Raw genomic sequence first — 26,797 nt, 5'->3', positions numbered from 1 at the left:
GACAGGCCAAAATTAGCTGAGAAGTGGAAACTACAAAAGAAAGGGAGAAAAAAATTCCCAGAAGAGCTGTCATAAGTATTTCTGCTCACATGTAAGAGGAAATGGTGAAAGGAACCAAAAAAGATAATTTTGAAGTTCTTCAGTTTCCTCTGCTGACTGCCTTTGTCACTGTGGAGCTTAATTGTTGTGGCTGAAAATAGTCTCTTTTTGTAAGTCTTTTGGTATACTGTGTGCTTGTCCATGTCCTGACCTTAAAGAGGACATCTAAAGCAGAGGACAATAACAGACTAAAAAAAAGCACAATAATCTTTAGCCTTAGATATAGCTGTTTTCATTATACTTCATTTATTTGAGTAGGAATATATTTCACTCATGAGATTTGAGACCTATGAGTAGGAAGGAAAGACAGAAAGGTAATTGTCTGGTTTTCAGTGGGGCAAGGCCCATACTAAAAGGGAGTGTTTTCCAGGAATCTTTTGGAGTATGAATCTATTATTAATCCAGGAAAAGGAAGAGGATGGGGTTCAGAGGCCTTCAGACCTTAGGTGACAAAGCCTGCGTGGTTCTTACATTCTCACCTTCCACTGAAGCTTCCATGGCATTGCTAAATGGTGTAAACCCAAACACTTGTTGACTTAAGCAGAGGGATTCCAATTGATTAGGTTAAAATAAAAACTGAAGGAGAAATAAGGTAGCTTGATAGCTGCTAGCCTGTTTTTCTCAAGCTTTGGTTGTCAGAGACGTGGTGAGAACAGGAGATGGGATGCAGCCATTTGGTGCTAAGAAAAACAGGGTGGTGCAGAGGGCATGATTGTGTGCCTTCAACCTGCTTCCATTAATCTTGGCTTGAATTGATGTGCAGAACAGAACATCCACACTGGAACAGCACGGACAGAGCAGACCAGATTCTGCCTGTAACTCATGCTCATCATGACTGTAGGGAAATCAGTTGTGTGGAGCATTCAGACCACTGACAAGTCCTCTGTTTCATTTTGTGATGCACACAGAATGATACTGAGAAAATGCTTTTGAAAATAAGGCTTTGGTTTATAAGCAACTTGGATACTCAAAAGAAGAGACATCCTCAGTGTCATAATTTCCAGACTGTGCAATAAATGAATGATAACATTAATAGCATCTCAAAGACAGGAGAATAAATGCCTCAGACTGAGACACCTTCAGTTGCTGTAGTAGCATAGACAGTTTAGGGAACTGAATATATTAAAATTCATGGATGCCAGCAGCATTAGTTTTATGTTTAAACTTGAGAACAGCTTTACTGTGATAATTCAGCAGAGTAATCAAAACAAAAAAGAACTTTCTTCCTACTATGGGTATTGCAGATAAATCCTGTGAATTTCCTGGTGCAGGTTACTAAAATGGACAGTGCTTTGGGTCACTGCTACTTTTCAGAATCAGCTGCTCTGGGGATCCATTGACCATCTCAAACTGTTCCAGCTCACAAGCCTTGACAGAGGGAGCATAAACATATAGGGGTAAGCAAACATGTGCCAACAGTAGCAGTGACAGCATTCCCTGGCTTTCTCTCTGAAGGGAGATGACTTCAGTTCCTAAAAAGACAATTTACAGCATGTACCACATGATCTGGACAAGATCATGGAGTGCCTTATGTGCTATTTATGTTTAAATACCAAGTAAAGATCTTGCTAAGCTATCAAGGCTTTTCTTCTTAGTTGTTCTTTTATTTTGCTTTTAATCATGGATATGAAGTTAATGTGGTAACAAAAAGAAGGTGAAACTGTATGTGGTCTTTGCTCACTTTCTGCACTTTGAGTGCTCGTGCTGCCTTGTTCTAGGCCTGCAGTTGTGTCAGCTGTGAAGTAGATTTTCTCCTGAGCAGTATTATCAGCAGTACTATGGTGGTATTATCTCCTGAGCAGTACTATATGAATGGTCACAGAATCATAGCATGGTTCAGGTTGGAAAGGACCACTGGAGGTCATCTAGTCCAACCTCCTTGTTCAGGCACATTAGTCAGGATTGTCCAGATGGCTTTTGAATATCTCCAGGGAAGGAGACTTTACAACCTCTCTGGGCAATCTGTTCCAGCACTCAATCACCTGCACAGTAAAGAAGTTCTTCCTGATATTCAGGATAAACCTCTGTGCTTCAGAGGTTTGTGCCCATTGCCTCTTTATTGCTTGGCAGCCCCAAGCCTGGTTCCATTCTCCTGACACCCTCCTTTCAGACACTGACAGACATTGGTAGGGCACCCTCTCAATCTTCTCTTCTTGAGACTGAGCAGGCCCAGCTCTCTCTGCCTTTCTTTATGAGAGAAATGCTCCAGTCCCTTAATCATCATCACAGCCCTCCAGCTGCTGGACCCACCCCAGGAACTCCAAATCTCTTGTCCTGAGGAGCCCAGAACTGCACACAGCACTCCAGGTGAGGCCTCACCAGGGCTGAGCAGAGGGACAGGATCCCCTTCCTGACCTGCTGGCAATGCTTTTCCTAATGCCCTCCAGGATACCATTGCCCTTCTTGGCCACAGGGACACACTGATGGCCCATGGACAGCTTGTTGTCCAAGCAGGACTCCCAGGTACTTCTGCAGAGCTGCTTCCCAGCTGATCAGCCCCAGCCTGTACTGGTTATTCCATGGGGTTATTCCTCCTCAGGTGCAGGACCCTGCACTTGCCTGTGTTGAATTTCAGACAGTTTTGCTGCTGCCATCTCTCCAGCCTGTCAAGATCCTTCTGAAGGGCTACACAGCACTCTGGGCTGTAACTCTTTTGGGTGAAACTTTTTTGGACAGAAATTTTGTTTTAAAATAGGACTGTTATAATGAAAGGCACCCAAACCTCATCACACTTCTGCAATGTGTTGTGACAGTCTGGATAGGAATGAGCAGGTAATAGCCCAGAGTTTTGGAAGCTCTGATTTAAGTCATACTCTGCTGTGTTAGTCACATAAAGCAGCTGATTTTCCAAGATCCTGCTTGTCTTGCAATTTCCACTTGCCATCATTTTTAGAAGTAGGGTATTTAAACTCCTAGATATGTTATTTAACTGTGTTAAATTTTAATCAGATCTCATTTTAAAAAATTATAAAATCGTTGGCTCTCCCTGTGGAATGACTAAATCCTTTGACAATACTGCAGACAGGCCTGTAGAGGGGCTCTTCAGAACTCTGAGTCTTTTGAGGAGATTTTTGTGGCTTTTTTTTTTTAATTAACCTCTTCATGGAGGTGAACAATGTGTTCATCCTGTTCAGTCCTGTCAGCTCCATGTCACCTGTCAGGAGAGAGGCTGGCCTATTTCTCTGACTTTTCTGAGTTTACCATTGGCTTAATTGTTCCTGCAAGCTGGATTAAGCAAATGTCTGCCTTGCTTTTCTTACTGTAGTAAAATATGCAGGGTTTCACAAAATGTACTTATTTTCACATCTTTAAAAAAAATTGCTAGCTGTTTTCTTAAAGACCACCAACCAAAAACTTGAAAAATTCACATTAAAAGCAATAATTTCCTAAAGAAGTTTTTCAGAGTTTGAGCTCAGAGATGCAAATCCTTCTTCTCAGCAGAAACTTGTCCTAGGAGTGCTTATCACAACACCATGTTGGCCAAGAATATCTTAAAATAATTTAACTTTAGTTACTAATGGAGATGATGATGTTCCCAGTGCTTTAGGTGTTCTGTCCTTGTGTTTCTGACCTTGCAACTAAAACAGTCTCTTTGGAAAGTTGTATGGCCAATTACAATTTCTAATATAATTCCTAATTTCAGGCCCCTTGGACTTGGAATTTCTCCCATAACTAATGTGCAACCCTTCTTCCTCTGGTTTTGGATGGGAGCTCTTCAAAACTGCTGTTTTAAGCTGTATCATCAGTACTTGATCATCATTTCTCTTGAACGCTTTATTAACCTGTCAGTGGCTTTCCCAGTGGGATAGTTGCACTCTCAGACTGCATTTTTCCTTGTGCCTCCTGTGCTACCCCATATGATTCCTTGTCTTCAGAGTCCTTAATATCCTTACTGTTGTTTTAAATTCTACAACCCTTATGCTCAACCCTGGTGCTATAAATATGTGAGTAGGAGTGGCAGACTTCTGTTACAAGCTAACATTTCTCTTCCTTGTATTTTGCTTTTAGGATGTGTGTTTGAGTGATGAGGAACATGATTATCTTATTTAGGGTAGAGGCAAAGGACTTTCAGACAGTCCTATACCTTGGTCTGAAGTTCAGTGAGTAGAAAGGGAATCAAGCTACTTGTTCTCTTCTTTCAGAAGAAGGGAATTTCTAATATACCCAGATTTAAATGCAGTAGATAACTTAATATGCAAATCCCTGGTTTCAGGATTTTGCATTTCTACTGTATTTGAAATAAGGTAAGGCTATTCTTGTTCTTCTAATTGGAAGTTCTCCTTTCAAATGGAGCTTCTTCTGCAGATGTGTTAGTGATAAAGGATGATGAGGTTTTTTTTTTTACTTCTCTCACAAATTTCACTTACATTTTTCTCAGGCTCCCACATGTACATAGCAAAAGGGTGCCTTCTTCCCCTTCTCCCACCTTGTGAAGAGTTTGCTTCTGCCTACATAGTTTTTGCCTTGTCTCCTTCCAGTTTTATTCATTAAAGATGCCTTCCATTGTAAGGGGTAGGTTTTCTTTTCCACAGTTATTTAGAATTTGGTGCCTGTGATTTTGTGTGCTTTTCTAGCATTGCTCCTGACACCTGGTTCTAACATGCTGCTGTATGTGTGAAGCTTTTAAGAGCACAAGGACTATTGAAATTACATAGTCATATTTTCTTAATTCAAGCTGGAGACTTTACTCAAAACCTGCAACAGGAATAAGTTTTTTTGTGTGGTGGCATCTTCCTTAGGCTACCCAGTCATGACTTTATATGGTGGAAGACTCAGCTTGTTCCTGTTGAAGTTGCTGCAGTAGCTTCTTTTATCTTGAGCTTGCCTGTTCTTCCAGAGGTAAAGTTAATATCTGTTGTGCTGCAATGTCCTTTATTAACAGAGGGCTGAGAAATTTGAAGGTTTTTGTAAAACTTATCAGAGCTAATGTGATTCTTTTCCCCCAACTGTCAAGGCTTGGGTGTATAATTGTGTCTCTGCAGTTCTTGTAGCAGACAGTTTCTGAACTGCCTGTCTTCTAGAGGAGCCTGAAGCACTCTTCTCTAATGAAGCTCTCTGGTATGGTGTGACAGCCATTTGCTTGCAACTATATATACACAATTGATGCTGAAATTACCTATAGTTTGTCATAAAGATGTATTTCAGGAACACGCTGTTATCTTTATAGATAGCAAGACATAAATGCAGGAACAGTCCTGTTTAATTTGATTAGTTTTGATCCTTTGCCAGCTTCCAGTCTCTTTGGATGTTTGTATCCCATGAGCAAGTTGCAAAGCAGTTCTGTTGTGCCATTTGATTATGTGGGGGGTTACTTTTGCAGCTTTACAGTCAAGAGATTGCATGCCAAAAACTTGAAAATGTCGAAGTTTAAAACCCCTTTAAGCAGAAACAACTGATGAAATGTTTTCTCAAGTGATATTTATGTTTTTAACAAGTCCCTATTTTTTATTCTTTGGGAGTGACAATTGATCACTTAAATGTTTGAGTAAAAAAAAAATGTTGCATTTCAAGGGGAAAAAATTTATGTGTTTTTGTTTATCTGAAAAAATAGGAGGAGCAATTGAAACAAGGTAAATAACTCACTGGTGTAGTTTAAGGATTCTAAATTACTCAAGTGCTCTGTTTGTGACTAGTTTTTCTCAAAAAACTAGTGCTGCACCATATACTTTCACTGCCTTTAAACAGCATTAGAGGAATGATAAAAGTATGTGTAATAACAAGCAGCTTAGATGTTTGGTTTTTTTTTTTTTCTTGGTTTTGGGAATTTTTTTCTGATCAGTATTAGAAACTGAAGTGTCTTGATGCAGAAATGTGCAGTAGATCTTTATTGTAATCTAGTAATTTTTCAGAAAAAAACCCAAAAGATGAAAGCATACTTGATTCCAGCAGATCACACTTGTAGTCTGTGGTGAGGTGACAGTTTATTAGCTTGCAAGCTGTTGCTGTCAGATGGCACTTGGAGAGCCCAGCCCCTGCTCTGCTCATGCAGTGCCTTTCTCTTCCCTGTGCTGCGGCCATTGTTGCATCTTTTCATGCAGGAATGCTCCAGACAGGTGCAAGATGTTGTCTGATCCATACAGATCCCTGTGCTAAGTGGTAATCTGTAGGTAACCTTGGTGGAAAGCGGGAAGCTTTGCTCAAAATTTCCCTGTGATGCTGTTGCTATGGCAACTGTGTCTATTGTGTGTGCGCTCAGCAGCGTCTGGCTCCTGCATACTGCAGTGTGCAAAAGCATTGCCTCGGAAAGGGCCTCCCCTCCCCCATTTCTGGGGGGTTTGTCAGCAGCAAAGGCTGATAAGGCCTCCCTTATCAGGCTCACCCTTCCTATTTTGCTTTTAGTTTTGCTGCTAGTTAAGGCATGCTGCCTAATAAGACAGAACCATGCTGAAAATGGAAGGGCTGCTGATGTCTGGCTGCAGCTCAGGCTCTCTGTTGCTCTGGGATGATAATCCAGGATGATTTGCAGAGGCAAGGCAGCAGCACAGCAACAGGGCAGGGGAAGTCCCCTTTTCTTGCCCTGCAGAGGGAGAGGAGCCTTTTGTCTGTGACAGTGAGGCGGCAGTCGTGAGCAGTGGAACAGGACTGGAAAAGATGTGTGCTGCACAGTGGAGGAGTGGAGAGGAGCACACAAGGGATGCCAGAAAGGTGGGCTGAAAAGACCATTCATCAGCAGGAGTCCTAATTTGTACTCACTGGGCAGTGAGCTGGCTATTCCTGATTCATAACCTTAAAATGTCAGCATTTTCTTAAAACAAAATAACAATAATAATGATGATATCACAGTCTGCTTGATGGTGCAATTTTCTGCTACTTTGAGAGGGTGCTGGGGGGGTGTCCATCAACCAAAATCACCTTCTGCACTTTCACCTGGATAAATATTTTTTCTTTCCATATATAAATATATATATGTACTCATATATATTCTGTTGAACATTTAGGTGTGTGTACAGTCTTGTTCTGTGCTGACAGTGTTTTAGTGGCAGATGATTGAAGGGTACCAATATTGTGCCTTGAAGAGGCTTGAGAAGCAAAAAAAAAGCCCCGTTGATGTGGAAGTGCAATGGGAAATAATTTTCTGTAATTAATCTAAAATTTATTAGGCTGATGAAGTGGATGTCAGATTCAGCATTCCTTTCCTTCAGCTGCACAACCTTCCTGTGGGAATGTACAGATGCAGTAACTGGATGTCCCTCTCACCATGGATAACAAACACCTCCTGCTTTGGAAGTGAACTTGACTGTGTACTATGCCTTAGTCTGATGAAAGCTTTCACCCTCCTCCATGTGCTCTGTAGTTCAAAAGGGCTTTAAAAATTCTTTATGAATCAAGGGAGCCCCAGTTATTGCTGCTGGCTCCTGGTTTAATATTGCTGAATCCTAGAATAGGGCTCTGTGTATTTTTATCTGAGGTTATCTGAGTGAGAGAATGAAGGTGACGTGAGGAGATGCAAGCGACATGCCAAACAATGAAGCTGTGCTTGGACAGCATCTGAATGGAAGCCAGGGAAATAATTTTAATGGATAGCCTAGCTACTCATTTTTTTCCCCCCTCCAAAAGAGTCTTTTGTCATCAAAGTATATTTTTAGTCTTTTTTTCTGTCTGGTCAACATTTCATTCATGTTTGCATTGAATAGATTGTTCCTTCAGTTTTCAAGGGACTAATGCCTGTAGAGGTGGAAACAATTTTCTTAATTGCTGAGGCTGAGGTGAATGTTACTGCCCTTCATCCTGGCCTGAAAGAACCTCTTTCTTCAGGCAGTCTCATGGACAATTTAGCTTTTCATGTTTGTTACTTTCCTTTTTGTCGAGATGGAGCCTGCGTAAAAAAGCATGCGAAAAATCCTTCTTTTAAAAATTATTTTAAGAAGCAAGATTTTTGCACTCTGTAGATCAGTCTTATACTGAAATTATTCTTTTTAAAGGTGCAGCCTAATTTTAAGCTTTTTCTTATTTCTGTTTGTTTTAAAATTAGCAGTGCCTTCTGTTCTCAGGAAGATCCAAAATAGAAACTTATTTTCTAAGTATGGGCTTATATATGTTCCTAATAGTGATAAATTTAGGGTTATGCTAAATATGTTCCTCTGTATGAGTAAATTAGCAGTAGTAGTCTGTTCTCTCTTGTATACAAGGTTGGTTGCTCTTTGGTGAGGAATTGAGGGTGGGAAATGTTCAAAAGCCTGATAATTTTCCAAGGCAGGAGGGTAAAAGAGAAACTTTGCACTCCCCTTTACTTTCAGTCCCTTTTCCCTTTCTGTTTTAGATCATGGCAGACTATAGAGTAAAGTCCACCAGGAAAATCTACAGAATATTTTACTGCCTTGTTTTCCCTTACAAGTGATCTGAAACATCTTCACAGACCCTCTGCTCATCTATTAGCTCTTTTCCCCAATAACTTCACTCAGTTGTTCTTTTACTTGTGGGGGAATGCAGGATGTCCTTCATGTGCTCACAGAAAGAAAAGAAGGTAGGAGACTGCAGAGGTGAAAAGAGAGGATGAATAGGAAAAGGAGAAGTAGTCCAGAAGAAGTGTGTGTGACACTTGCAGATGGTTTGCTTCATCTCACACAAGTGATGTGAAGAATTCAGCAATGAATGAATGGCTAGAATTGTCTGACATGTATGACAAATGGTGCTCAGCAGTTTAATTATGGAATGCTTCAATCCTCTGAGCTCAGGAATAGATTTCTTCCATCTCCAGCAGCAGTCCTATGAAACACTCTTTGGGCAACTGGAGAGGTGGAAGCTCTTTAAAAAAAAAAAAAAGTTTTTTCAGGCATTTAGTAAGAAAACTGCTTGCAAATATGAGAAAGGACTAAAGATTCAAAAAGACATGAAATGTCGCAGAAATTCCTGCACAGGTAAAAAGTATTTTCTTGGATAATATAACATTTGAATTAAAAGTAAGCTAATGAATCAAAATATTTTTCAGGTTGTGTGATTCTAAAGGTATTATGGCTAACCAAACTCTCTCCTACCCAGTGAGTACCATAGTGTTTCAGCACTAGGTTGGTGTAGTGGGATAGAATATAAGAAAATAAAGATAGTGTAGAAAGTAATCTTACCCCTAAGGAATTGCAGCTGGGCCAATTAGCAAAGATTAGGAGCAGGCCTGACTTTACAGGCCACAGCTGTAACCACTGAGAAGAAGTGCTGCTTTGTACTTTGCAATACCTCAGATATTTTTGAGGTGAAATCTGCTACAGAAAATGATAACTCAATATATTGAAATAGTTGGAAAATCAGATACTGGTCTTTTTTTTCCTGTCTGCAGTGGTTATGTGTGTTTTGAGTGATTGGAAGTGATGGACTTGAGTTGCTGTTGTAATTTGAAATGGTAATAGCAGGGCAGCAGTTCTGTGCAGAGACCACCTCCATTAAGAGGATGGAGCTTTTGATTAGTGTGGCTATTGAGAGCCTGGGCAAAGAAGTAAATGTTCAACCCCATGTGCATCAGCAGACTGGGAATGTGAGCTGCAGCTCTCACGTGTTCTGTGTCCAGGAATGGTGTGTTGGCCAGAGAGTGCTCAAGTCAGAATGGCAAAATCTTTGGTTACCGCCAGCCTCCAACACTCCTGCTATTTGCTGCTGTGTAAACATCACGTGTGGGGAGGAGAACACACAGCTCAGGTTCTGCACAGCACACTGGAGCAGTGGCTCTTTACCTCTCACACATGATGACCTTCCTTGTGAGGGTAAATCACTTCTGAAGCTGATTGACTGAGAACTCAAGGCAGATGAGGGTGGGTTTTTGTGTTATGCAGTTATTTCAGTTTAATCAGGTTCAAGAATATCCAGGGAAGTTGTTGTTTCCTGTTGTTTTTATTCTTAGCTGGGCTTCATATTTTGCTTTGGGTTAAATGAGTTCACCAAATGTCTGGAAGGTTCTGAAATAAGGAGAATTGCAGCCTCTTGATTTCCAGTTAAACAGTGATGCCACTTGGAATTAGAAATGCACAAGAGGTGGTGGCTGTGTTTTGTAATTAGTGGTGAAGTCTGGTGGGCTGTTGACTTTAATATAACCTCAGTACTTTTCATCTGTTGCAAAAATGCTGCTACTTTAATAAAAGATATTAAAACTGTTCTTGAGAGTTTCTATATTTTGTCTTCTGTCAAGTGGCATAGACTGTTGTATCAGATGAAGCTAGGATTTTAAAACCACATATTATTTAACTAATATTTTTTACATTGAAAGGAAAGTGGGTATTGTGAAGGGATTTCTGATCAGTAAATATACAAATATATTACAGATATCCATCTAATATCAATAATATCTATCTAATAGCTAATAATATAGATAATAATTATAGTATAATAATATATACAGACATATATATTATATAAATATACAGAGTCACAATGACTCTCATGTTGTATTGAGGAATGTGTTCCTGTCTTCAGGTTTTATTTTAAAGCATCCATTCCTTTTTATAATGAGAATATAGCACTGCTCATGAAATGTTATTTGAAAAATTGTCCTGTCTGTCTGGATTCCTGTGTGCTGTTACAGAGCCACCCTGTGAGAGCAACAGGAAAAATGTGATTTAACAGTAGGAGGATAGGGGCCTGACTTCTGTGCACGTGGGAATATTGTAATCTTTCTGAGCAGCAGGAAGACAGATGAATTAATGCAGGAAGCCACTGACAGTATCTCTGCCCTCCTGGCTCTCCTTTAAGCCATGATGCAACAAAATATTTCAGTGTGGAACCTTATGGAAAAAGTTGTAATTGCAATATCAGGGACTGTGGTTACAATTTATTCAGGAGGAGGGCATTTTGTATTAAAAATACAGAAGTGGGCATTTTATATTAAAAACTGCATTACCTGTTTCTAAGTCATTAACAAGTTGGAAATAAGAGGTTTTAAGGGATATCCAACAGGTGGGAAATCCTTCCACTCCCCTGAATTGAAACATTAGGCACTGGTTGCATCCTGGCCTGTGAGCTACCACAGCACAGAATGACCAGCTCCAATTAAGAGGGATAGGAAAAGATACTGAGGGTGAGTTTGCTCTCAGACAAATAAAAGAGACTATGCACTGTCAATACTAAAACATCTTAAATATGTCTATTGGCAAAACCCTGGGAAGGCAAATTCTGTGTTAGTAGAATTTTCCATTTTGCATTTGAGGGAAAAAGCAAGAGTATCATAAAGGGATGAGATTCTCTTCTCCATACTAGCATTTTTTTCAGCCTCTAGAGGTAGAATTTTAAAAATCAATGCTGAAACTTTGTGGTTTTGGGAATTTAAAGAGAGATGGCTCAAGTGCTGTATAGGTTGTTGATGTGAATAATTTTTTCCCAGAATGTCAGGTAAGTTTCAGAAGATTGGTTGGACGACAATGCCCTGCCAGTATTTTAAAGGACTGAACAAAATGACTCAAATAATTTTAGGCCTGTCAGCCTGGTATTTGCCTTGGCTAAGTAATGGTGTGCCTGACATGAATTTGGATCAATAAAAGTTTAAAGGATTATGATGTAGTTGCTTGCAAGTGAGTATGTGACTATGGAAAATATATCTCGTCAGTCTAATGTGATACCTACTTTTTGTGAGATAAAAGCTTGATAAATGCCTCAGTGTCAAACACAGGCCTAATATACTTGGATTTCTGTCAGGCAGTTGCCTGGACAGTGTATGGCATTCTGATCAGGAAATTAGAGAGATACACAATTGCAATAACAAAAAAATGAAAAAAACATTAAAAAAAAGACAAATTGGCTCTGAGAAGTCCTAGAAATATGACTTTAAATCAAAGTCTTTATCAAATATGTGTTTCTTGTGGAATAACTGGTATTAATAAATTACCAGGACTGCTTGTGTGCTTAGGACTAAACTAATCTAATTTCTTGCTTTTTGTGTTGCAGTTACATATTGAATGGATATATCTGGTGAATTGTCTACAGTGATGCTATATAGTTCCCCTGAGAGGTTCCAACTAGTTTAGAATCTTTCTGTATATTTGAACAGTCTAAATGATTCTTTTTGGTATCCAGAAAGATTTATTATGCTCTACCTGACCATGGTAAATTTTGTCTGTCTCGGTCTTGCCCATTTATCAAGCTTTATGAACTTCTGGAGGTTTGATTCAAGAACTCTAAATGAATTCACATTGCAGAACCTTCACTATCCATCCTGCTCCCTTTGTAGGAGGAGCAGTAAGGAAAGGGGTCAGCAGAACTGTTACTGTGGACTTCCAAACTCTTTAGGAGCCTGGTTGACAGAGTCCCTTGGGAGGCAATCCTGAAGGGCAGGGAAGTCAGGAAGGCTGGACGTTTTCCAATAAGGAAATCCTAAAGGCACAGGAGCAGGATGTCCTTATGAGCTGAAAGAAGGGCTGGTGCAAGAAGACCAGCTTGGCTGAACAGGGAGCTTTGGCTGGAACTCAGAGGCAAAAAAAAAGTGGGTTTATCACCTTTGGAAGAAGGAGTAGGCAGCTCAGGAGGACTACAGGGATGTCATGAGGTCATGGAGGGAGCAAATTTGAAGGGCCAAAAGCCAACTGGAATTCAATCTGGCTACTGCCACGAAAGACAATAAAAATCTTTCTATAAATACATGAAGAGCTAAGGAGAATCTCCATCCTTTATTGGATGTGGGGGAGATACAGGGTGACAGGGAATGAGGAAAAGGTTGTATTGCCTTCTTTGCCAGTCTTTAATAGGAAGGCCAGTTGTTCTCCAGGTACCAGTCCCCTGACTTGGAAGACAGGGAGAAGAATGAAGCCCCCATAATCCAAGGGAAATGGTCAGTGACCACTTAGACACACACAAGTCTTCAGGCTGGAGGGGTCTGTCTGAGGGTACTGAGGGAGCTCATGGCAATGCTCACTGAGCCACTTTGCATCCTTTATCAGCAGTACTGATGCACTGGGGAGGTTGGCAAATGTGACACTGAGTTACAAGAGTGGCCAGAAAGAGGACCTGGGGAGCTACAGGCCTGTCAGCCTGACCTTGGTACCTGGGAAGGTCACTGAGCAGATTGTCCTGAGTGCCACCATGTGGCACGTGCAGGACAGCCAGGACATCAGATAGGGGCTCATGAAAGGCTGGCCCTACTTGACCTACTCGATCTCCTCTGACAAGGTGACCTGCTGGGTGGATGAGGAAGGGGCTGTGGATGTTGTCTACCAGGACTTCAGTAAAGCTTTTAACACCATTTCCCACAGTGTTCTCCTGGAGAAATTGGCAGGCCATGGCTTGGACAGATGCCCTCTTTGGTGGGTAAAAAACTGGCTGGATGGTGAGGACCAGAGAGTGGTGGGAAAAGGGAGTTGAGTCTGGCTGGTGTCTGGTCACCAGTGGTGTTCCCCAGGGCTCAGTGTCAGGCCCAGTCCTGTTCAGTATCTTTATCAATGTTCTCAAACATATTTTTGAATCTGAATGAGTCTATGATTCTCTAGTTCAGTTATTTAATAAAAATACCTTTATATCAGCTGTGTAGAGCCTCTTCAGACATGTTCTTTTCCCTGATTCTTTCTTTGTGTCTAGTATCAGGGCTCAGTCTCACTCCTTGAGTCCTTTCAAATGGTGAACTTATTTATTCAGAAGAGCTTTCTTACTAATTTTTGCATTGGACTCTAAGCAAGTTTACATTTTATTTATTTCCAGCAAGCTTGCTTTAGGGAGCTGTGCTGTTAGTAAGTGCTACAGAAACAGAGCATCTGACATTGAAGAGCAGAGTTACATGATACCCTAAAGGCATAAGCACCATTTATTTGGAGAGGTAAGGGAGCGGACAGTCAGCAAAATTCATGGCTTGGTATTCTTGTACAAGGATATAGAAGCTGCATGCCTGCAGCTCTTCTGGAAAGTAAATGAACCAAGAAAATTCTGTCCTCAAGTTGAGGTAGTTGGTGTATGAAAAAGTGTTTTTGTCTTCCTCTGTTATTTACTGTGTCATATTTTAGGAGAAGTTCTTAATGTGCTGGTGTTTCTTTGGCTAGGAGTTATGTTGATAACATTTCAATTTTTACATGCATGTTTGTGGGGGAGGGAGAGGTCAGTGAGTATCATTCTGGAAATAGGCAAAGATTTGCATTCTTGAACAGCTGCTAGTTATCTTGAATAATATTTCCCAAAGGCATTGGGTCCTGTAAAGGATGCTTCTAATGATATTACACAGTAGTAGTCCAGTAATTTAAATAACCTGCTCATTTCCTTCAAATGACATGAAATGTTTTGGAAATTAAGTAGGTTTTTTATTTCCTTCAATGGCACTGTACTTGTGTACTGCCAGTTTACACAAGCAGCAGTACACACTAAGGTCAGCCAGGCTAGCATAGAAATGAAAGCTCAATCCAATTTTGCGTGAGAGCTTCCTTGAACGTTTAGTAATTTCCCTGAAAATTAGTCTTCCCACATCCAAGGTCTGGAAGTTGAACTGAGATGTTTAAAATGCTATCATAAATTTGGGTTTACTGGTGGAAGAAGTAAAAAAGCCCCTGCACTATGAAATAGGGATAATATTCCATAATGACATCATTACTGGTATTATTTTGATAATATTGCCAGGAGTTTTGGATGCAGATTTTTGTGAAGGATTGCATGGGTAAAAAGCATATGAAAGAAGAAAATACTGTAAGGATGCTGAAAAAACCCCACATGCTAGAAAAGAAGGGTTATGGAGGGTGAGCAAAGTCAGACCTGACAATGGTGGGGCCAGTTCCCTCTGGCCACAGCCACACTACAGCACTTTCCTCCTTTAAGGGGGTATTTTAGGGACACCGTCTGCCTCTTCACAGCATCCAGTTAGACTACCCTGACAGTCAGTTGTTTGAGGGTATGAACTTCATAAGAGGTGCTATCTTTCTTTTGAGCCCTAAAAAAAAATGCAGTGCTTTGTGCTATTGTGTAATCCTGCAGGCTGAGTGTCCCGAGTTCACTGCAGTGTGTTTGTTGTGGAGAGGAATTGTAGCGACACGTCTTGCAGTAGCAGCACAGTGAGGGGAGAACAGAGTTCCTGAGAGCTCCGTGCCCATGATATGTGTGTTTGATTGCTCTCTGATTCTCCCCAGCTGCACTGAATATTCCAGAAAATATTCCAAATGCATTAAAAACAGTGGACTGTTTTGCCACAAGGAAAGAGATGTGAAACTCAGATTCTGTTGCAAAACTTAAAACTGCAGTTATACATCCACAAAAGGATGTGATTGTTTAAGTGGAATTCAATGTTTTGTTGCCAAATAATAACATGCTGTCATGACTTTTATTCCAAGCCTATAAAATGATTAATAATGATACATACTTTGACAGAATGTTTGTCTGTAATCATTGTTTAACAGAACCATTGCATTAATTTCAGAGTACTAGAAATTAGCACATTCAGATAGATAATGATGACATTTATATGCTACGGTGAACTTTTGTCTTTTTGCTGTTTTCATGTACAATAGAAAGAAAAGACAGATACTGAGTGGGTTTTTTGCATGCTGCAAGCCACAATTCTTGACCTGAAAACATCAGAATAATCTGATCATAAGGATGTGTGTGTTGATGGTAGAGACAAATCAGTGTGTAAGGAGGTTTTGAGGTTTCGTGTTTCTGTGGCCTTGGCTTCTTTAATTTCTTATGTCAAAATGGTGTTTGTGGCCTCAAAGAGCAAACTAGTTGCTGTCCCCAAAGCAAACCTGAATAGATTATAAGGTATTCATCTTAGTGCCTGTCATTCAACTTATGAGAGGGTGACACTGAGAATGCAAGGAGCTGGGAATTGTGCATGAAACAAACCAAATCAAAGTAATCTTGAGACAAATGGTGAAGTTGTTCCCTTGGGTGTAACTGTGCATTTGCTGAAGACCCCATTCCTCTAGCTCATATCTGGATGTCTGTAATGTTAGTAAGGATTTTGGTCTTGTGGGATTTGCAGTGCACAGTCATAGGTTTAGTCATGTTACCAGGGCTGCTGTGATGAATGATTTCTTTTTCAATCAGTAGGAATACTTCAGTCTTAATTTTCACAATATAATGAAGACTGAATGGAGAGCTCGTTACAGGAAACAAACTGAAATTGAATGACCATTACTTGGTTCATTTTAAAAATGATGAAAGGACAGGCAAAAATTGCTTTGTGGCTGAGGTCTTGATTACAAAAATGGAAAATTTTGATGGACCAGTGAGGCTGAGGGATATACAAAAGTGGCAGAGCTTGATTTTCCTGGAATGAAAGATACTAATGTTTTCTGGACCCCAAGGGAGGGAGAGAACTGCCTGAAGAAGGGTACAAGAACTAATTGAAAAATCTTGAGGCAAGAGAGAAGAGCCAGCTGACCTTGCTGACTTGTAAAGATTTTTATCACACTTGTTTTGGCTGCATTCTTGTCATTCGACTAAAACCTAATACCACTGAGTGTTCTTACTGAGATCTCAGCACTTTTTGTTGCTCTGGAGTCATCTAAAGATGAGGTGTTTTTCATAGGTGGACACAGATCTTACTCTGTGTTGACCTCCTCAGTCTTTTCATTCTCAGCCTTAGGCAAACAGTCCATATTTATTTTTTTCAATGTAACCAGTTTTTCAATGTTATCTCCTTACGAGTAGACTTAGGAGGTGCAGGTGGGTTACTGTGATGTAAACCTTCAGTGAAAATGTTGCCTGCTTTAACAAATAGCTTTTCTTTCCTTCTTTTATTTTCATCTCCTGTGCCTTATCACTAATGACAGGGTTTTGGGGTTGTGATGTTTCCTCTCTGATACTAAAAGATTAGTTGCTTTTTGGTATGTGGTTTTATTTTGGCTGTTTGGGGGGTTTTTATGCATTTGTGGGTAGTTGTGTTTTTTTTCTTATTGGTGGTTGGGTTATTTTTGTTGTTGCTGTTTGTGTTTGGTTTTTTTGGTTTTTTGCTTTGTACTTAACAAATGTTTCCATCATGTGCAAGCACTTGAGACCCAAGGTGCACCAGCTGAATCACAGAAGTCCAACTGCACCCTGTTAACCACAAGAAAGCTTTTCTGGAAGTGTGGTGCTCAGTCAGGGGAGAGCAGAGCAATTTCTCACTGTGGTTAGTGTCACAGAGTGGGAAGGTGTGCAGGGACACATGTATGTGTCACATGGCACAGGGGGTGTGAAGGCAAGCTCTTGGTGCTGGCCTCCTGGCTTTTTGGTGACTGTAAGGCAATTGGCAGGGCAGGATGTTGAGTGATGGAAGATGGGACTCTGAAAACAGTGGGTAGAGAAGCAAGGGAAATGCTGCATGGGGGGGAAAAGCATTTTGTGTCTTGTGCTACAAGTGATGCAGGCTTGGAATTACTTTCAGGCAGGGAGGGCGTAGATCATAACTCTGGAAGCCACTGGGAGCTGTAAAATCTTCCTTTGAAAGCTTACTGCAGCCTGGCAATGCCTCAATGCTTCCTCTTCTCTTCCATGCTTGCAATGGTCTGCTTACGTGGCACATTAGCTTTAGGTCAGGTGTGTTTTGAGAAGAAATGTTTTCTTCCACACCTTATTATGTCCATTCAGTTTAAATTTTATTGTGAATTTTCTTGTTGTAGAGGAAAGTAAAACTACATAAAGACTAAAAAGCCAATCACACAACTATAAAAAAAAAATCTGCTTTAAGTAGAAAAATTGATGAAAAATGGAAAATATCCTGTGATCTACAGGACACTAGCCCTCTTACTTTTCACCTGCTGCAGCCAACAGCTAGGAGCATGTTCTGCATTAAAGTGGACTTAGTCTTATGCTGGCCAAGGAATGTGACTAGGTTAGCAAGCTGCTTTCTTATCAATCAGGAGTCAAATGATCCAGAAGAGGAACACAGAGTTCCTAGTAAAGGATCATTGGAAGCAGGACAGCTTTGCTAATTAGATTCCTTTTACTTTATTTTTACACATCAATAGAATTCTGCATACAAATGCAGTTGCACCGAGGGTGTCAAACAGTACAAATTGTTGTTACACACATTAATCAAGGGCATGGAAGAGCAGCTCCGGGAGAGAAGATTCCCCTGCCTTATGTAAGCTTTGATCTGCAGTCTCTCGGTCACCTCCTCGCCTTCCATTAGGACTTCTGATCTCAGAAGGAATAAAATTTGCCATCTTCTGGCCCTGGCAATTTCCTTACAGTGAAATTTGTCAAAAGACATGAGATACCATGGCTAAAGTCCTGGATAAAAGTACTTATGTGCCCACCCTTTCAGAGGTTTTCTTCCCTTGCCTCCTGCCCTCTCCCTCTCCCTGAAAAAGAGCTTTGTGCAATTAGGAAGACAGAGACTAGAATCTGCATGCTACTTAAACATCAGTTCATTCATCCTTAAAAATTTTCTTTGTACTTCATGCTCTCATCTCTAAGAAGTGATAGAAGCCTCCACAGGCTTTCATGTTTTGGGAAATAATTGCACTGAAGGGAATTAACGTGCGTTTATAGGGTGGTGAAACAAAAATAAACGGAATTGAGGTATTTTTGTTGCTCTAGTTTAACACCTTGATGTTTGGATGCTTGTGATTTTTCATCCTGTAATCCCTCTTGTGAGTCCAACTCCCTGTGCCCCTTCCTTGCACCCTTTCCTGTACTGTCCCTTCCCCTCTGCTGCAGTGGGAGGTTGACTTTGCCTGCAGGTCTGATTCCATTTTTTTCCTGGTGGGTTGCACTCAGTCAAAGGGCTGGGGTTACAGAAAGAAAAGAAAGAATAGCCTTGTGGTCATGGTACTAGCCTGAAACTTGGATTTTTATACACTTTGTCAGACTTGTTTTGTTACAGTACTCGGAAGTCCCTTAGGGGATGGTTGGCAAAAGGTGTTTTTGTCTCTTAATTACCTCTGAAATCCAAGGGAGACTGCATGTCTAAATATCCACAGGAGTCTTGTCCTGTATGTGTTGGTTTGCTCTCTGCAAAGGTGAGATCTCTATCCCAGACAGAAAATGTTTTATCTGAACTTTCTTCCCTGATAAATATCTTGTGTAGTAGATAACCTTCTTTTCCTAATATGCACATACATATATATATATATATATATATATATATATATATTCTTTTTTGTATCTATACACACACCCAGGTATATATGGGAATGTTTATATAACATGTGCTAAACATTATTTTGCTTCTTCATGCAGTGTTTTTAAGATATAAAATATTTCACTTAAGAATAAAAGATTTTTCTCTTTTTTGCATAACCCATTGATTTTACATTCAGTCAATTAATTTTTGTGAGGACTGGGCCATAAGCATATATGTAGGCTGCGGAAAGGTGTTGGTGTTTTGCCCAGAGTTTGTGGTTGCTGTGCTAAGGTCTTTCCTCACCATCCTTGCAGTTTATGTCTGTGATGATGCTATTTATCATATTATTTATGATTAATAAAATGCTGGCCCCTTGGCTGCCTACACCAGACGTGTTAATTCTGGATGGATGGATGGATCTGAACCACAGCCATTGCTAGGTACAAAACAGCTTGCTAGCACACAATTTAAGGGAAGAAACAAACAATTTATGTATGGTTGAAAGAGCGCAGATAATAAGGTAAATAAGTTCTGGGTGAAATGGTCCCTAAGCATTCTTTGCCTGCCTTACAGACATTTGTCACGTACCTTGAGACCATTTATATAGAAAACACAATATCCTTCATAACTTCTCCAATTTCCCTCCATACTGAGAACTTTAGTGTGAATTCTTTACTGTGTAGGGAGTTGTGTTTCTTGAGCTCACAGAATGCTTTGCTCAGTAGCAGTCTCTCTGATTTGTCATTAAGTTTAGTGATTTTTTTCTTCAATTAAAACATAATGTAAAATTATTGCCCAATTAGAAAGCATTATTGTGTGTTTATAAGCATCCCTGAATGTACTAACCTACTGGAAGCATGCAGATGTCTGTTGGAATTTAATTTCTCTGCAGCACATTGGGGGTGGGGACAGAAGAGAAGTAGCCAGAAAATTATAGTTGCTGCAGTAAATACCAGGCTTCTCCCAGTGACCTGCACTGACTGAAGAGTTTATTACATCTAATGGAAGCATAAAGCATCTGTTCGGCAATGCTGTTCTCTGGCTGGTCTGTATTTGTACCAGCAAATCAATCACTCTTGGCTGATTGTGGCCTGTTGTGGGGAGTCACAGAGAGGAAGGGGTGCCACATTTTAAACTTTATTGTATGAAAGATGTTGTGGAATACCTGCAAGGCTTCAGTGAACGTTAAGCTGTGGCAACCTTGCTTCACCTCTGTGGTGTGGTCCCTCCTGAGCTCCAGAGGCATAGGTGTGCAGGCCAGCAGGAATCCTGTGGGTGGATGGTATAGCCTGCAGCAAGGAGCATGGATGATGGACAAGGTGTTCCAGAAAGCTAAATTTAGAGCTCTCTAAGGTTTTTTTTAATCTGGGGGTTCCTACAAAGTCAGTCTGTGTTGTCAGGTGGTGACACCCTGTGATAAGGCAGAGGTGTGGTGAACCTTGTGCTCTAAATTGGGCAAATTCTACTTTGGAGCACAGAACTGCTGCTGGTACAGGGTGTGTGCTGTCCTTGCTCTGGGCTGTCGAGGGTGAATCCAGGGCACTGCCTTCAGCAGAACCATTTGACTTGGTTCCAGTTAAAGCTGGCACGTCACTGAGGTGGCTTTCACCCCCCAGAAGAGGCGTTTTTGTGCTTTGCAGTGGTTGTACCCCATCAGCCCCAGAGCTGCAGCATGTTGGCCATGAGTGGCTGCCTTGGGGGCAGCTCCCCAGGGCTGGCCAGTCTGTGTAACACAGCAGTTTGACTGAGTTCCTCACAGCCTGATGGCTGGCTGGTGGGAGCTCTGAATGGTGGCCAGAGTAACAGCTACATGAGCAAAGCTGTTTGAGATCACCAGCGTTCTTTTATCTGCTTTGCAGGCTCTGTACCTGCTGCTATTGGATGTAGCAAAAAAAAAAAAAAAAGCTTCTTTGTCAGGGGTGGTTTTTTACAATCTAAATAACACCTTGTTCGTGTGGGGCTTTTTTTTTCTCCTTTTTTTTTTTAATGTAGTGTTTCTGGAGCGGGTCCTGGCAGTGTCAGCCACCAGCCTGAGCAGTTCTTTTGTGCCAATGCTTTTGAATCTCTGCCTGTGTCAGTGTATTTCCGAGGGAATTAGCCAAGATTATTCACACCTCAGATAAAATTTATTTATTCTATTAGCAGCGACTTCAATATATCCAATTTTCAGCACTTGGTGAAGAAGAGAATTTTGCTTTTTATGCTAGAAAGCCTTTGCATGTGCTTCCATGTGTGGATCTTGTTGCCATGGCATCAGCTTATAAGCCTGAGAAGCACAGGTGGGAGCATTAGCCAGTAAATAGGCATTAGGAACCAGCCCTGCTGCTGTGTAGGGCTCGGTCTAGTGGTGAGGATAGAGATGTGGAATATGGCAGTGATTTAGGTATTTTAGTGGCTGGGACTTGGAGCTTTTCCTGTCTGCAGTATTGTGGAATAAAGGACTTGATGCAGTCCTGCTAGTGCTCTTGCAAAGGCATTGCTTTTCCTGCTGCTTTGTCTTGATTTTTCTGTAGATGAGGCCATGCTGGAATGTGCTGTCACTTGAATTATTTTTCTTGCCCTGTTTTCCCAAATGCTTTAATGTGTTGTCTAAGCACCTTTATTCTAAAGAGTCTTTTTCTTCTTCCTTGCCCTTGTTGTGTTGGGATGGCTTTGCCCAAATGTTTTCATGTAGCAGTTGTGACACTAGTAAAATGCTCATAGTAGTGATTGTGGTGCTCATTTGTAACACAGGAGCTCAAGCTACTCAGTGTGTCAGTCTTGGGTATCTCTTCACCAGTAAATACTCAAGCACAGTGAGCTGAGCACAAGGCCTGTTTTATTAACTTCTATGGTTTTATGTTCTGCAGACATGGAGGTGATTATAGCTGTTTCTCTGGCTGTAAAAGCTATAGAGTTATGCATGCGCAGAACCATATAAACTTTTGATGGTATGGACTTCTAGTTTTTAATATAATTGAGCACATACTCCTGTATTATGTTTTGCCATTGCAAATATTCTTTAGGAAGAATGTGCTTATTAATTTTCTCCAGCTCAGTATTAGGTATAATGGGCAAGTACTTTCAAGACAGTGAACTGGATACAGGATTTTGAGGGGGTTGCTTTTATTTAAATTAAAAACTTGAGGACACTCAGCAGAGTAACCTTGTGTGAAGTCTCTTACATCAGACAATTTTGCCAGCAGTGACCTTGCAAAAGAAATTCTGTAGCAAAGACAAGCCCTTGCAGTAAGGACAGGGGGCTGCTCTGGGTGCCTGTGTTACCATCATTGGTGGGCAACTTACAAAAACTCAGTACACCAAAGCAACTTAAACATCAGACATGTTCACAGCAGCTACAAAGAAGGCTGAAAAATACCTGAACCGTAAGTTTGCTTTGAAAAGAAATTCGTAACTGATTTCCATCATTAAAGAGCTAACAGAAGGGTTGAGTCCCAGGGTAGTTTTTCTCCATTCTAGGCAAATGACTGTAGGGATCATATCGCATCAGGTTTATCACACTGAACCTGTATACTTTGAGCTGTTCTGCAGGAGTCAGCTGGAAAAACAGTATAGGTAAGAGAGATGGAAATCTTCATCACCCTTTTGATTCCCAGCTGCTTCTGTATGGCTTAATCTGTGTTTGCTCTGTGCCTCTTGGATCCAGTGGGTGTTGTCAAAGGTGTGATGTTTTTGCAGAATCATGGCCAGTCTTGCTTGAAAGGGTTGAAATGTCTGCATTTTGAAAAGAAAATACCTCTTTATTAAACAAACAGTCGTGCACTCCTGCCACTAAGCCCCTAAGTGAGGCTACAAATGAAATTCCATTTAAGAGTGAGAACACTTCAACCTTGATTTTGCATCCTAAAAACTGTAGTTGTTTGTTTCGGGTTAATTTTTAATTTCCTATCATAATTGTGACTGTCTTCCTTCTGGTAGGCAGGTTCTGATTTAGTCATTCATATTTCTTTTTCAGATTGCATGTGGCTCAGAGCATAATCTGGCAATAGTTGGTAAGTAGCTTAATTTTATTACAAATCCTCTCACCTTTTTTTCATTTTTAGTAGCACAAGATGAAAGAAAATTATGTACATCAAACATACTGAATGATTACGGGCATTGTGTGCAGCTGAAAGGAGGAAAGTAACATATAGTTGTAGAGGAAAGAAGAAGAGAAACTGGTGACAGTAAGTGCTGGTGATGAAATTGTGGCCTTGTAGACCAGCCCCTGTAAGGAGGGAGGGGTTGATGGATGTAACAGGAAAATACATTTGCAAAGTGTTACAGCCTGCTTTAGCCTGGAGCCATTGCAACAATCCAGGCTGCAGATTCAGAATAGCACCTAAGCTTGATGCTGGTCAAAAGTATCTCTGTTTAACAAGATGGAAATTATTAACATGGAAATTATTGCTGAAAAGAGTCCTGGGTCTTTTGTTGTTCAAAGCTTGGAAAATCTTCAAAATGTCAGTCAGTGGTAGACAGGTTCTTTAGTGCATTTTAGCATAATGCAGCTGTAGTAATAATGATGGAAGTACTAGGAAGCTAATGTCGGTGCAGAAATTGAATTTTGTGTCTAATTCCAGGAACAATCGGATTCTTGCTTTCATGTGATGAGTTGATAACTGAAGTTTGATACATGATTGCTATTATATGTAATTACTTGTTTAGGAACATTTTTAACTGTAGATTTTCGAGTGCTTTATAAACGAGGTCAGCATAATTATCCCCATTAATAGACAGGACAAGACAGATGAAGAAAGGAATTCTGTGCTAATGAGAGCTGGAAATGAAGCAGCACTCCATCCATGTAGATGTTTTTGATTGTTGTGACTTATGCATTGAGGTGTCAAGTAAAGAATTTCCTTAATTTTCTAAGTGTGGCTTGACAGAGGTAGAGAAAAGCAGCTATTTGATATTCAACCTGCTTTCCGTGCACTATTTTTTCAGGTTCTGTTAAGTGGCCACAAAGGTGGCATTTTCTATATTTCCATATCTGCTGTAGTGTATTTCCTAATTATCCTTCTCCAGTTAAACCTTGTAGTGAACTTGTTAAATGCCATTAAGTTTATGGCTGGATTTAAGAAAAGATTTTTCCTTTTACCTTCTCCCTACTTGTTCAGTGTCACATGCCTGTATTAATTGTCAGGCTGGTGCTTCTGAATGTCGACTGAAGAGCAATCTTGTTTCTTGCTGAATTGATGAAGTAAAAATGTGCTGCTGGCAGATTCCTCCAGTGTGCATGAAAGCAAAGCATTGAGTTTGAACAACCTTCTCTCTGCTTATGTCCTTTTAAGCTTTCTGCCTTCTAGGCAGAAATCTCTGGAAAAAATGGGTTGGGGAAAGAAATTCTAGAAGAAAGTTACAATAAACGAAGAACTTTGCATATGTAAAGAACACCATATGCCTATCTAAGCTGCATGCTATGCTCATTGAATTCAATGGGGGAATTATCAGTGCTGGAAGCCAGTCAATTTTATTTTAAGGACAACAGAAATGTGATGTTGCAAATTTTTTGAACTAAAGAACTATGATACAATTTTCCCTGAATTGAATTTTACATATGTTTTTAAAAGGTTGACTTTTTAGAACATCCTGTGGTAAGATTTCTCTGATCACTGGGCATTCTTGGTTCAAAGTTGTCAGCTGTTATAGTTCTTAAAAGATATCACACAGATTTCCATGAATGTGTCTACTTGATTCTACAATTTTCTAATGACTTATCATTCAAGCAGAGTTCATTTATAACAACTATATCAGCCATGTCTTTCTTAATAAGTAAATGCTTGAGTGATTGACTTTTAAACTGAAATAATTCAAGTTCAGTATGACAGGTAAAATGAAAGGCCTTTAACAGTATAATATTCAAGTCAGTATTTCTGGTTGTATATACAAATGTGCTTGTGCTTTGTTTGTTGCATCATCTATTAAATAGAAAGATTTTTAGGACGGAGAGGCTGGATTTATGATTCATTCCACAAATGCTGAAGTAGTGTTCCAATCATCTTGCTGGTGATACAAGCTGTTTGATTTGTAAGGCTAGCAAGCAGTTAGGTTTTTTCATGTGACTTTATATAGTCTGCATCCATTTGTACAGTTCAGTTATTTGAATTCTCTTTTCTTGCTTTCTTCTACTGAAGTCAGTGCAGAATTTTTCTGTTCTGTTCACTGTGATGGCTCTTGCTCCTTTTTTTAGGGCTATATTGGTAGTATTTTGGTTTTCATTTGGCTTTCATAATGAAGTAAATGTTTGATATAAAGGAGAATGAGATGTAGATTGTCTTGAAATGTACCTGCTTTTTTAAACTTAAAGAGTTAAAAGTTGCTATTAGTTCGTAAAAAAGTGTAAACATCTTCACTCCTAGCTCGTGCTGAAAACACATTTTTATCTTCATTTGGGCTTGTACTGTGAAATTAATTCTAAAATTTGTAAGTGTTGTAATATTTTTTATGTTTGTATGACTTTTCACTTGAGAACAAAAATCCTTGCCTGTTAAGAGAAGACCTTGCACTTTTCACCTCAATCAAGGATTAATCATCTTAGGAGCCAGCCTATTTTTGTACTGAAATAAATGGGTAGTTATTTAATAAATGTTGTATAACATATCTGAAAAACACCTTGCTACACTGAAAACTTTGTAGGTACTTAGTGAGCATTTTCTACCTGAATGTGAAACCTGCAATGTTAGTGCTGAACTTGGTGATACTGAGACAGACTCTTTGAATGACTGAAATACAGAATGGAACTAAATCACTGTGACAAAGCTGGGTTCTTTCCAGGTTTAGGGGTCTATAGTGTTTTCAGCACTGAAAAGGTAAGGAGGTCTGATTATTATCCTAAAGAGCCTGTGTTTAAAACCAGTATTTATGGAGAGGGCTCTTATCAGTTTTCTACCAACTCCCCAGTAAGAATTTGATGCTCCTTTTTTGAAAAAGAGAATAGTTATCTTTTAAGAGAACATGTAGCTCATGCAATGCTGCAGCTTAAATAATCAATCAATATTAACTGTGCAGAAGTAGGGATGCTATTAAATGCAGCAATGCCTTGACTGTGCTGCAACCACAGAGCACAGGACAGAATGCCATGAAGAACCTCCAAATGCATATGTCTTATTTTAGTAAAAATTAAACCATGGAATTTTATTCAAGCCTCCTGGAGGGAGTTTCACCCCCCAGAAATCATTACAAGGATGACAGTTCTGTAGTCTGTCTCCCCAAAGTCTTTTTGGTCTTGCTTTTAGTAATTTTCTCAACCTGTATAAACTAATGAAAATCTTTTAAACAAAAGATACTGGAAGAGATGTAGGGAGGAGTGCTTGTTTTAAAAGCTAATTAGCTTCTGTTGAAGTCCAACTTTAAAGGAGCCTTCAAAGGAGAGTTTGTTTGTTTGGAAGAGAAAGACGTGGATCTTTCAAGTTAACATTTTCTGGTGTGGTGTTTTGAAGGGGATAAGTGTTGGGACATGTGGCTACTTCAGATAGTGCAAAAAGCTTTTTCTTGCACTTTCATAGTCAGCACAGTGGATTCTGACTTTGCTCGTTTTCTTGCATGGAAGATTTAAAACATCCTTCAGTGAGATAGTCCCCAGATCCTGACTTGGGCACTGCTGTGTGGTGACCCACACCACAGAGGCACTGTCAGTGCAAGTGGTGGTGGTGCAGTGGTGTTCACAAGGAGAAATTGGGCTTTGTGATTCATGTCATTGTTACTCATTTGATACTTCTCTCTCCTTTGGCTTTTTCCCTATTCAGGTTACTTACTCAGTGCTGCTTAACCCACATGATTAATGAT

At 40.1% G+C, this 26,797-nt stretch overlaps 1 protein-coding gene across 2 annotated transcripts in view; it reads left to right on the top strand.

Moving 5' to 3' along the window:
* The window catches only part of SERGEF (secretion regulating guanine nucleotide exchange factor), a 140,604-nt gene that overhangs the window by 54,460 nt on the left and 59,347 nt on the right, over positions 1 to 26,797 (top strand). For both annotated transcript variants that reach the window (XM_066551201.1, XM_066551202.1), the window contains exon 10: positions 22,986 to 23,022. In XM_066551201.1, coding sequence (XP_066407298.1) covers positions 22,986 to 23,022 — 37 coding nt within the window. The remainder of the gene's footprint in view (positions 1 to 22,985; positions 23,023 to 26,797) is intronic.

Source organism: Molothrus aeneus, chromosome 6, assembly GCF_037042795.1.
Source record: "Molothrus aeneus isolate 106 chromosome 6, BPBGC_Maene_1.0, whole genome shotgun sequence".
In the NCBI taxonomy this organism is placed as follows: Eukaryota; Metazoa; Chordata; class Aves; order Passeriformes; family Icteridae; genus Molothrus; species Molothrus aeneus.
Note: the sequence above shows the minus strand (reverse complement) of the source record. Positions and strands in the feature narration are given on the sequence as shown.